This window comes from Sciurus carolinensis, chromosome 8 (genome assembly GCF_902686445.1).
Source record: "Sciurus carolinensis chromosome 8, mSciCar1.2, whole genome shotgun sequence".
NCBI lineage: Eukaryota > Metazoa > Chordata > Mammalia > Rodentia > Sciuridae > Sciurus > Sciurus carolinensis.
In genome coordinates this window covers 21671976-21685197 of record NC_062220.1, presented here as the reverse complement: position 1 = coordinate 21685197, position 13222 = coordinate 21671976, and the positions used below count along the sequence as shown (strand labels likewise).

The 13222-nt window shown below is 36.7% G+C and overlaps 1 protein-coding gene across 2 annotated transcripts in view; it reads right to left on the bottom strand.

Annotated features, from left to right (window-relative positions):
- The window catches only part of Chchd3 (coiled-coil-helix-coiled-coil-helix domain containing 3), a 269393-nt gene that overhangs the window by 77580 nt on the left and 178591 nt on the right, over positions 1-13222 (bottom strand). The window contains exons 5-6 of one of the 2 annotated variants that reach the window (XM_047562734.1): positions 13048-13062; positions 11943-12026 (exon numbers count right to left, since the gene is read on the bottom strand). In XM_047562734.1, the coding sequence (XP_047418690.1) occupies positions 11943-12026; positions 13048-13062 (99 nt within the window). The remainder of the gene's footprint in view (positions 1-11942; positions 12027-13047; positions 13063-13222) is intronic. The other variant, XM_047562736.1, reaches the window with a different exon arrangement.

Genomic DNA, 13222 nt, shown 5'->3' with positions numbered 1-13222 from the left:
TTGAACCAATAATTCATTCCTTTGGGTAATATTCAATATACTACTTCAACATTATAAAATAATGTATATTTTTTCATATAGAATATAACCTGTGTTCCCATATTTAACCCTCCTCCTCTATTCTTCTGAGGAACTTTTTCTTTCCCCACCAAACAGTTGGGTAATTATCAACTTCTTAGATGCTGTTACCACCAATAATAGTTAATATTCAATAGATATGTAAAACATTATGTAAATTTACATGTATATTAAGTGCATGTATTTATTTGATCTCCATACTCCAAGGAGGTACACTATGAAGGCCACTCTGAGGGCCAAACAAGTTATATGATCGTTTCCAAGGACAAATAGTTAATAAGCAGGAGGTCTAATACTTGAATCCATATGTGCTTGTCTTTGGTACCATTATATTTACCTTGAGATGCTTTGGGGGAGGGGTCCCCAGATATTAATGCCTCCTAGAATCAACTAAGCCTGTCTCCCTAAGATTCTGAGGCCTGGGTTATTCTCAACTGTCTCAGGTAATTACAAGATGATCCCGGGCTGAGCCCCTCGGGAATTACTGCTTTACAACATGGTGAGGGTGTCTGAAAATTAGCAGTTGGAACGAATCAGCAGGTTAGCACTCCTTTCGTCTGACAGAACAAATCAGGCGTGTTCTGCTGAAAACTTCATTCACTTGGTGCAGCAATTAATTTAAGGATGACACTTCACGCCTGTCCACGATAGCGACAAAGCTGGTCAAATTTTATTGTTTGCTTGAATTTCATGAAAGCTAGGAAGCGATACTTGAAGTATTCATTATTTTAAGTCACCTCTGCTGTGTTTGGGAGGGCTACCACAACACAAATCAGTGCTAGGAGCCTATAAGGGAAAACACTCATTCGTTTGCCTAGAACCTATTTGATGAAACAACAAAGGATGAGATAAACACCCCCATCATTCCCTCTGCAACTATATAAAACCAATTTTCAAGCCTCCAGGTTTCCATTTCCTTGTCTGTAAAAAGTATACTTCTGTACCAGATGAATGTTAAAGTTCCAAGGAACAGTAAACTTCTTTGTGCCTATAAAATATCCCCATTCATTAACATATTATCCAGGTTGCTGTATCAATATTGGTTTTAACTGTCAGTGGGGACAGGCTTAAAATATCAGCAATCTTGTTTTGTTCTCTGGCGAGGCTTGAAACCCAGAATTTCCTCATAATCACTGCTTCCATTTGGCCACTTCTAAAATAATATTCATTCAGAAACTATCTTTTGCATAATTACTCTTAAATTGCTACAGTATAACTGATATTTCTATAAATTTAGTTAGTTTATATAACTTGAGCCTCTATTTAGACTAAAATACTTACCCTTTTGTCTCCCTGGCATTATTCTTTTGGGAAAGGCGTTCAGGGTCAAACCCAAATGACACATAATATAATTTTTTAATGTTCTTGACAGTGAAATGGCAGTCTCTATCTTTAATTACATACCATTGAATTTTAACAAATAGTCTAGGGATGTCTGCCAAATTTCTACAGTTTACAGCAAGTACACCATGAAAGAGCAGACAATTCACAATTTCCTCTCTATTATTTCTCTTGAATTCCAGAAGCACTCATTGTATTTCCAGTTACAATTTCATCTTAAAGACGGTGTAAACAGATCATCTTCTCAACACCAACTAGAGAACTGAAGGACCTTTTCCTCTCAGCCTTGTACTCTCCTTCTCTTACTGCTACTTTCACTCCTGTGTGTGTTAGCTTTTTGGCACTGTGACCAAAATACCTGACAATAACAGCTTAGAGAATGAAAAGCTGATTTTGGCTAAGGATTTCAGATTCAATCTATGGTCAGCTGGCTCCAAAGCAGAAACTTCATGGCAGCAGGGCGCAGAGGAAAGCTGCAGGGTTTATGACAGCCAGTTAGACGACAGAGGAATCTGGGACAAGATACAGTCCCAAGGGCAACCCCCAGTGCCCTAACCACTCCTGCCATGCCCACCTGCCCACAATTACCACCCAATAGTCCATTCATTTTATTAATCCATCAAACAGATTAATCTCTTGATGAGTTCATAACTCTCCTAATCCAATCTTTTAGCTCCGAACCTTGTTGCCTTACCCAACAAGAGCTTTTCAGGGGACATTCCTATCTCCAAACCATAATAGTTCCCTGTCTCATGTCACATATAGTCCATTTAGGCAAGGTTATGAGAAAGTTCTAGAAATTGAAATACTAACAAGAGGCATGAGACAAGGAGTGCTGAGATACTAGAGGTAAGCTTCCTGATTTAAACTCCACCTATCGCTGGTTATATACTGTGCTCAATACCTGGGCATAGAGTAGATGCTCAACATCCCTTAATAGGAGATAGCCAACATAGGACAGAGGAACATACAGGAATAAAGAAAACTGAGTGATTTCCTAGTGAGGAACCCTAAAGGAGTATTTGGAAAAGAATCTGACCTCAAAAAAGGTTAAAAGTAGCTGACTGAGTAGTATATTTACTGAGACTTATTAATTACTATAGTTAATTCTTATGCACAGACTAGGGAAGTTTAAGTTCAAATAGGAGAGGAGAAACTTTCTGAATCCTGATGGGAAGGTCTGGATGGAAGTCCACTACCCACTGATTCTGATTCTGGGGAGGCTGAAAAAAATGCAAGCTTAAATCAGGAATGTGCATATAAATAAAAAATAAGAACTGTAAATGGGCTAAAAAGAGATTGGTGGAAAGGAGGGAGGGAAAGGTGGGCAAGGGGAGGGGAAGTGCTGGGGATTGAATTGGAGGTGAATGAGTTCCTACCTTTGTGATAATGTCAGGGTGTATCCTGGTATTGTACATAACTTAAGAGAATAAATTTTAAAAAATAAAAAAGAAGCTTACTATGGGATATAGTTCTCTTGAAGACTTAGAGGCACCAAGGATTATGAAGAAAATTCAGAGTGAGAGGGAACACAGCCCAGCCCAGGGGAGCCTTAGAATCCTTAGCCAACCCTCTTCTTCACCTTCCACTCCTCTGGAACACAGTGCAAAGGGAGGCAATCCCAGCATGCCTGCAGATCCTGGAAGCCCTCAGAGAGGAATTCTATCAATGGAATTCTATAGCTTCTCTACCTTTACATCCTAGGATGCAAATCAAGGACTCAAAGACTGTGGGTGTAGGTCCTGTACAGGGCACACAAATCTCAGATGACAATGAGATACACTGATGAATTAAAAAAAAAAAAAAAAAAGATGCTATGGTTTGAGTACAGTATTGAAACAGAATGCAGGCTCTTCAACTTGGAAACTCTGAATATATATATAAACCCTGAGAAGGGTTGTAGTAAAGAAATCTGTTCAGTGTAAGTTAAAGCTAACATTCCTCAAAATTATTTGTCCAGTGTCTAGTATGTGCCAGGCATTATCACAGTGATCAAAGGGAAAATAGTCCTGTCTTCATAGAATCCACATATTTAATATTTATTTTTAAAGAGAGCTATTTGAGACACCGCAGTTCATCAGGCACCAGGTCTTTGAGCATATAATCTGGTGAATCTTTCCAAAGCAATACATTCCCCTCTAAATCTCATGCATGATCATTTGGCCTTAAGGGACGGATACTCTTTATATATATATAAATATATACACATACATACACACACACACACACACACATACACACACACACACACACACACACACACATTTTTTCAAGTTGGCAATGGACCTTTATTTACTTATATGCAGTGCTGAGAATCGAACCCAGTGCCGCGCACAAGCTAGGCAAATGCTCTGCCACTGAGCCATAACCCCAGTCTCCCTACAAATACTCTTCATGAAACACTTTTGCTTTGGAAGTAATAGTCTGACATAACCTACACAGATTCACTGTATCAATAAAAAGCTCTGTACCAGATGCACATGGGTGTTTGTCCATTTGTATCTGTCACTGTATCTATGTATGGTGCCTGGTTCACTGTAGGAGATTAATAAAGATGGTTTTGAATGGATAGGGAATGACATGGATTCTCTGTAGCCCCCGAATTTCTTATAAGAATGACCAAGGTCAAAATCTGATCTTAGTCTTAGAGGTCAAATTGGATTAGGGTTCCCCTTATTAGATGCTGTAGCTTACTGTGCAAATATATTTTATATGCCAAGTCCAGAGGTGGGCATTCCTTATTGGTTGATGCTATGAACTAATATTATTTGTAAATGTTTTAATGACCAAACGTATCTTTCTTACTGAAGCTAATGTGTTGAAATATAACCCCAATAGAGGCACAGCTGTCTCATGGTCTGAATATAATAATGGAATTGAAGAACATTTTCTATCACAAATTCTGCAATTTCCTTTAAAATTTTAATACTCATGTATTTTAACTTTTTAGTCAGTAAAACAGGGAAATAAGCATTGGCTGGTCTCCCTAAATGGAGTACATTTAAAATTTATAAATAAACAAGCTATCAAGAAGCAAAACAATCACTAATTTGAAATTGGATGTAAAGAAAATTCAAAAGATTTAGCCCATTTTCAATCTCATACAAAGGAAATACAGAATGGCTTCCTGCCTTTAGTGTTCTTGTCAAAAGCAAAAAAAAAAAAAAAAAGATTCCAAAGAAAGGAAAGGAGGCATTAATTGTTTTTCAAATAAAATTGCTTGCTAAGCCTTCCCAATGCATACAGAATCTTTAAAAACTGGAATTAATCTTCCCCGAATTTCATAATGCTTATTTCTTACCTTGCCTTTGCACATTCAAGTGCCATATCATTTTTTTAAAAAAATCATGGTAAACAGAATCAGATTAGCTTATTGTATAGTCTTTCAAAAGGTAAAGGAGATATGGAGAGTTGAGAAAGTAGGTAACCCACATTGTTGGCATCTTCGCACTTATGATCATTATAAGCACTCACAAAGAGACAATACTGGGCTTTAAAGCTGAACTCTATATTATCTTTTTCAGAGCCCTGGGGCTATCACTGCAAAGCACAGTGGTCCATTCTAATCTCTGAATAGAGGAAAGGAAGAGATCATTAAATTATAATTTCCATGCACAATTGGTACAAGTATTTCCTACCAACAGGATTAATATGAAAGCAAGATCCCAGAATAAAGCTGCTCAGCAGAGAGGATGGCAGTTTAGTGTCTTGTAAATTTGATTTCACTGAAAGCCCTGACACATCATAATAGTGAAATCCTATTTACTGTAGCAAGCAGGATGGATAATGCTATTTAATACCTGGTGTACTGTGCGCCATCAGCTCAGAGCTTTGTGCTCCATGTTCTCTTCTTACCTTAAGGTTAATACTTCTTGACAGCCGACATGGTAAATAGAGCCCCAAATTAAGTGCTGATCCCATGATTTGCAAATCTTTCCTCTATAGTTAGACATAGAAAAACTGGCTCCAGTTAAGGGGATCATTTTAACGGCATGTACTTTTAAAGCTCACCCCTGAAAAAAATGTAAGTTTCATATCCCTAAAGCCAGATTAAAAAAGCAATTCAAGGTTACTCAAACCACATTTCCCATTCGAAATTTCAGAGGTTAACAGAAAAGCCAATGTGCTTGGAGGATTTGTTGAATAATGAATTAAGGATAAGACCCCCATATCCATACTAAACTGTATTGATTTTTTTTTTTCCCCAGAGAATGAGATGGGGCAGGGGGAGCCCATCTTCTTGCTACTTTTAAAAATATCTACAATAAGAAACCTCCTTTAAGTAAGCAGGTAGGAGGCAAAACAGTTATATAGCAGTGTCAATTATATTAACAAAAGATGGTGATCCTAGTTATTAATTTTCTGCTCAAGAATTAATAACTAAATGCATTTCTGGTTAACACTACTTGTTAACAATAAAAAATGGAGAGCAACTCAATGTACATGTCCCAAGCAGCTTTGCTGAAATCTCTGTTGCTTGTAATGACATTACAATTAAAAATGACTTTGGCTTCTACTGCCTTCAGTGTTCAAATCCATGGACCAGAGAACTTCATCTACTTCTGCAACTCTTAGTAACTAGAGAAACCAGGGGAATCTGCCCTGAGTTTAACGTGAATGAGGAAGCCAGTACAAAATTTCCAAGTGTAAGAGAATAATAGATCTCTCTAGGTTGACTAGTACAATCTAGTATAACCTGGCAGGCATATCTACTAGATAATTATGCTTCTAACTTTTGGGTTAAATTTGTTATCTCACATTGCATGGTCAAAATGAGTTACTCCATGACCTGAAATCATTGACAGCTATTTAGAAAGCACTTTAGGGGGGAAGTATCAAATGTTTCATGTTTCAATCCTGTAAAACTATTTTTATTAATTTACCTTCCAACCCCTCCCCCATATAGACTGTATTTTAAGTATTTTGATGTCAGTGATCTGATTCTACCCTGTGTTAACCCAGCTCCATATGGAACTATTTTAAGGTTGACTTCATCTGGTAGTAAAACTACATCATAATTTCTCCCTATCACAAGTTTATTGGGCTGACAATAACCTGTTCTGTTGTCATTTCTCTTTATTATCAATGTTGGCATTATCCGTTCCCTCCCCCAAGCTTTCCCCAGAGGAACACAGAAACAAAGGTATTAATTGACAAAGAAGTCATGCAATCAAAAAGCCAATTAATCATACAGATGAGCCCAACACTTTATGATGCAATAGAAGATATATCACCCACGAAAAGTGGGAGACTTTAAAAATTGCTCATTTGATGTAAGCATGACCTTAGAATTTAATTAGCAACTCTCTCCACAGGTGACAAACTAGTAACGTACTTTTCATCTTAATGGCCATTTATTTTTCACCAGTCTCTTTCCATTATTCTCTCTGCCCAGTGCAACTCCTTCTCCCTCAGTTCTAAAGGATTGACTGCAGTGGGTATGCAGTTGTCTGCTGAAATCCAGGAGTCTGAACCCTGAGAATAGCACACACCCCACACGACCAGCTGATCTGAATTTTATAACTACTTCATTAAGCTCTCTGATCTCCCTCAGGGAACTCAAGCCACCAAGGATTTCATATTCCCCTTCATGCTGGGCCAAAGCCCACCATCCTTAGGAAGGCCAAGAGCAAAGCGGATCCAGTAGAGCAAATTAATTCAGGTTTATAATTGAGAAGTTACACATGCAAGACACACCAACTCTCAAAGTCAAGTCTTCATGATGTCTCGGGGAGACAGAGGCCTTCATCCCGGAAGAGCCCTGGGTGCCTATGAATGCGATGGTCCTGTACTCCAGCTGAGAGTCTTCCTCTGGCTTCCCTCCCTCAGCAACAATGGACCATTGGAAAATACACATTTTTTCCTGAAGAACAAGCAAATAATCCAGACTCTAATGAAATAACCATAGAAACAATTTAGCAAAACTAAAACAAAGTGGTTTTTTTTCCCCTGAAGATGAAATGAGATGACTATAGTAACACTGTGAAAGCATGAGAGAATGAATGAACATCCCAAAAAATTTTAAACTGCTCAAATGGCTACAAATTTCTTACTTTAAAGTGAAAGAAGGACGAGATATTAAAATAACTCTTAGGCATACCATGCTACAGATGCTAGGTGATAAGACCTTATCTATTCCCTTTTGGTCAAAGTTTTCTGGGAACTACCAAATCCTGGGGAGAAATTATGTTTTTTTGATGTGTAACAACTTTTAGACTATGAGGTAGCAATAATCAAAGTGTAAGATCAGGGCTTAAAAAGTTGTATTAGAAGCTAGAAGGAAACTGTGCCAGGTTCTCATCTCAATCACCCTCTGACCCAACCCCACACGCAGAGCCTCATTCAGTCCTTTTGCACTCTGTGTTTCTGTCTGGGCCCGTCAGTCTTCTGAACTAGACTTTAAGACCTGGAGAGCCACCTCTGTCAGGTGGAAAGCTCATTAATACAACACTTACCAAGAAGCTGGAGGAGCAAACTCACCACCCAAAGAACTAACATTACTCTGCAGGATTGTACTTAAGTTCTTAAGTACAGAACTGATACATGTTTAAAAGATAGCATTAGTGATGGCTAAAAGCTCAGGTCTTGAAGCTAGCTCATGTCCAGTTTTATATTTGGGCTATATATTCTTGGGCAAATTACCTTAAGGCTCAGGATTCTTTGCCTAAACAATAGGACTGGGCCACTCATGGGGTTTTGTGAGGATAAACTGAGATTATCCATGCAAAGTATCTAACACAACATAAGTGTTCTATAGATGTCAACATTATCTATCATAATAATAATTATGTTATCTATGATTCCCAAATACTCAAAAGTTAAACTTGACTTTCATATAAGATAGATTTAAATTATTAAACAATTAAGGAAGAAAATGCTAAATATTTTATGAATATTTAAAAAGTCTACACTCATTATTTAGAAATAACTGAACAGTTAAGTTTAGTAAATCTCAGATTCATTCACTGTACTCCTACTCTGTGTGAACTGTAGAACACATCAAAATGAAATGAGTTCTGCCCTGCAGGAGTATATAAGATAAATACAAGTAACTAATCACATTATTACAAATATAATGTGGTATTGTGAAGAGAGGTATAAGGCATTATGGATTTGTCAATTATATCTTTATTAAGTTGGAAAACCAAAAAAGAATTCCCTAAGGGGGTTGAGGAAGCCTCCTTAAAAACATTTTAGTTTTCTTTTTGAAGACTGTTCTGGGCTTCTGCTAGGCAAATCACCAATCAGGAATTAATATTCTTCAAGTCTCTTACATTGATAAGCAGGAATAAATACTGTCCAAGTCCCCTTTGGCCACATAGCTGTTTACATCTCTACTTCTTTTAAACAAAGTTTACTTTCACGTCTACACCAATGGTGTTTGATAAGGTAGCAACATTTGGGAAACAAGGATTTTCAAATACCTTTCCCCTTCTTTCCAGCAAAGAGTTTCTACTTTTGAATATTTGTTCAAAGATACTTATTACAATCACAAGTTTAATAAAGGGAAAATTATTTCAGACTCCTGGTGGACTAGCCAATGCAAATACCTGGGAGGAGAAAGTTGCAAGTCACATGGGAATTACTAATTGATGAAGAGTTTACTGAAATAGATCCAAGAAGTGAACCAAGATGTATTATAGAACTGAATGTGCTTCAAATGCATAGTAGACTCTGGTTCATATCAAAAGAAATCGGCATCATGCCAGTGAAAACAGATGAAGTAATAAGATGATAAGTTACCAAGAACTGTAAATGGATTCCATTACTGTGTTTGTCAATCTAGTTGATGGGAAGATGGGAAGTTCATGTTGGGGTTCGTCCTTGGTATGATTCTGTCAAAGGCTTGCTGGTGTCCCCCCTTTCTCCACTAATCATACATAAATGAGTATCAACTGGAAGTTTTTGTCATTTCATTTGGTTAAATGAAAGATATGTGCTTATGTTCATTCACTTTTTAAAATACGGCAACCTGGATTTCAGAGTAAGTTAGATGACTCTGCAAGTTAATATTATCATCATTCCTTTTTTTTCACATTGTACACTACTGGATTTAGCACTTTCGCATCTTTTAACACAAAGTATGTATGGAAGTCCTAATAGAAATGGTTAGATATTGACCCTACACTACCAGAACAATGTAACATTTCTTTACAGTCTTGCATTAAGTCTAGAAAATGCCTCACCATTACAGGCCTGAATGTCTTAGATGAATTCCAACTGCACAAAATTCAACTTAGTTACTCCAGAAATGTCAATTATGAATAAAAACAGGATTTTTAGATTTACGCAGAAGACATGAGAAATTTGGATAACACTAAAATAATTTTATGATTATTAGGATCTTGTACATAATGAAAGTAAGTGATATTCTGTCACTGGCAATAGCTCACATTTGTTAAACTCTTCCAGTTTTCAAGACATCTTCATCTAGGTCACTTTGTAGCTCCCCTCCCCACATAGCCCACAAAGGTGAGCAAGGTACAGAGCGATATCCCCAACCTACAGATGAAGAAATGCAGACCACAAGAGACGAAGTGACGAATCTTGCCTACTGACTCCTAGTCTAACGTTCTTCCTACTACATTATTAAATATGGAGTTAAGTATTTACCAATACTAGAGCAATTTTTCCACCTCAGTGGCGCTTCTCAGATTTCATTTTAAGCCCTTAGCAATTACTTTCCAGCCTGATGGTCAAAAGGACCTTGATTCTGTAAGAAAACACTAATTACAATGAGAGGACCTTACACCATGTCCATGTGATCTTCTACCCTTTGTCTACTTGAGGCTAAACACAATACTTTACTTGTTGAGTAACTAACCTTAATCTGCCTCAAGCAAATCCTCTCAGTCCTTTGTAAAAATCACTTAACTATCTCAAATTGGTGGATCTATGAAAAACAGAAGTATTTTGCAATGCCTTTTCTTGTACTCTACAGAGATCAAAGACAAATTCATAAGGCACCTAACACAGCAAAGTTTGATAGCAAAGAAAATTATGATTTCAGAAACTTTTACTTGCATTCATTTGTTCAGATAATATTTACTAGTTCTGCGTTGGGCGTAGTGTTCTGAAGAATGCAAATAAAATAACAGTCACCGGGGATTCAGTGGTTAGCATGGACTGGACGCCATTACAGATGCATGATGAGTATTAGCTCATTTTAACAAGTTAGTGAGGTAGGTACGAATGTATCTTCCTTCTACAGTGAGGAAACAGAAGTTAAGTAAGATGCTGTAAGTCACACAGCTGGCACGTGCCACTTTAGGAATTCATTCTTTTACCAAGTCTCCTGTGCTTCAAAATTCTTGCTCAAGATAGCAGGCAAATTGCTCTTTCTCTCACAACTCCCCTGGCCTTCCCAAACGTGCCAAGCATTCCCTTGTTGTCAGGGCTTTGACATTGGCCTGCTTCCCTAGTGGGACAGGTCTCTTCCCAAATGTCATCTTATTAGGTAGGCCTTTCTCTTTACCCAACTCCACGCCTACATGTTGGCCCTGGGATCCCTTTTCATGCTATTTTATTGTTCCTCATAATATCCATCCTGCCATTCAACAAGTATAATGATTTTTAATTGAGTTTAAGTTCTGTGAGAGCAGATGGTTAGTTTATTTTCTTCACTAGGACATCTTTGGCACTAGACCAGGGCCTGACATATATTAGGTGTTTAAGTAGATACCTGCAGAACAAATGAGAAAATGGTGTTTCCATTTGAGAAGCATGCAGACCAGGGACATATGGAGATGCTAAAACACATTTAATATAAACATAACTGTACTGAGTGGGGTCTGGGAATTTATTTCCTACTTTTTTCTTCTTCCTTATCAAATATCATATTCTTAAATCAAATTTTGGAAGTCAATCAAAAAGGAGAGAGAGAGCTCACTCTATAAACTTATGGTCTATGGATGAAATTACATAGACAACTGGTCTACTTCAAGGAACAGAGTATTGAGGAGGAACACAAACTTCATTCTTAAACACATTGCTTCTTTCTCTTCAGTTCTAATTCCCTTCATTGTCTCCCAACTCCAGATCCATGCCAACTAGACCGAATGTCTTCTCTTTTCATAACTCTTTTCCTTAAGTCCTACTATTTGGCCCCTACCACCACTCTTGAAGGAGACATTCACTTCTTAACCACAAACGCAGTGAAACTGAATTTCACAATGACAAGAACCCTTTAAATCAGTACCACTTCTAAGAATACACTTACGTTTACTCAGTGTTTACAGGAGTTAAGAGTCTCACTCTCTGATTGACGTGGAAGCAATGTAGATACAATTAGGGCAAATATTTGGGACAGTTCTTATATGAACCCATAATACAACCATACAAAAATGACCAAAGAAATGACATTCCCACAGGGAATGGCTCACCTTCTTGGCTTCTTCATTTCCTGGCCACTATTTTTTTAATGAGTAAAAGCAGTTAAAGTTCTAATTTATTGATTTTTAAATAAACATACAGGAAAGCTGCAGATGCAGAGAGAGAAGAGAATCAACAAGAAATAGCCATACCCTCTCCTCCAGTCTAGCCAGCTGCTCTTTGTAGAACGCATCCTGCTTCTTTATGATTCGGTCTTTCTCTTCCAGCTGCTTAACCTAAAAAAAGAAATAGGGAATATACTATATCAAGAAAAAGCAGCAACAGCAAAGCAAAAGTCAAGTATAAATTGCATTAGAAATAAGTATACAAAGCTGACAATTTTTGCAATCTATTAGGTCTCTTCCATAGAAATATATTAATATGACTATGATTGCTGCATTAAACGTAAAGAATGAGTCTGCATTGTATTATTATCTTTTTTACTGTAACAGCTGTGTCCTACTTTGTCTAAATATATTTGAAAATGTCAGGATACAGCACACTTCTCTTTTGAAGAGTAATTTCAAGGATTAATATTTTGCACAATAAAACTTTAATTTTTATTCTGGATACATGGTTACTAACCTTGAACAACAACAAAATGTCTCCATAACATTTTGTCTAAAAATCTTATGTTTGAGAACTCTGAAATTACCCAGTGAAACCTGCCTATAAATACATGTATTATTCTATTTCCTTGTTTATGAATTAGCAACCTAGGGGCCTGAGAACCCAAAACTATTTTAACTATTTCAATAATTTAAAAAAATAATAATAATAGCTGAAATTAATAAGTAATTTAAAAACATTTAGTAATGTTACTTCTAATTTATAAGATCTTATTTTACAAAACTAAAAAATAAGCAATAAAATATATTTTATTCTTTGAAAAATTAGTAAAGACAGCAACTTATGGATTTTTTTTTTTCAAAATTAGTTTTTTAAAAAAGCACTTCTTAAATTGTTGTTGGTATCTTGGATTATGTTTATCTGCCTTTATCCCTGACAGAAGGAATGTCCTCATCTCACCTGAGTTAGGACTATCACAGTTTTTGTTCAGTGACTGCTAACCACATATCTAACTACAACTTATAAGAAATAAATGTGTTTGGGCATTCCCATCCTTGTGCACATGCCAATTCTTTGATAAAGTAATCAGTGTCACCTGGCTCAGTCCATGTGAATACCTGTCCCCTCAACTACCTGCTTAGTTTAGGTGATTTCACTTGCAGATTCATAGGGTATTTTGTTACTTACTTTGTCTTCAATATCCTGCAGCATGTTAAAAAACAAACAAACAGTTCTTTAACAATTTAAGTATAATTTTTTTCTAATGTCACAGAATTTGATGAATAATATCTAACACAAACTAAAAAAGGCAATGGGGAAATAATAAGAGGAGGTGCATAACTTGAGACATATTTAAATGTCA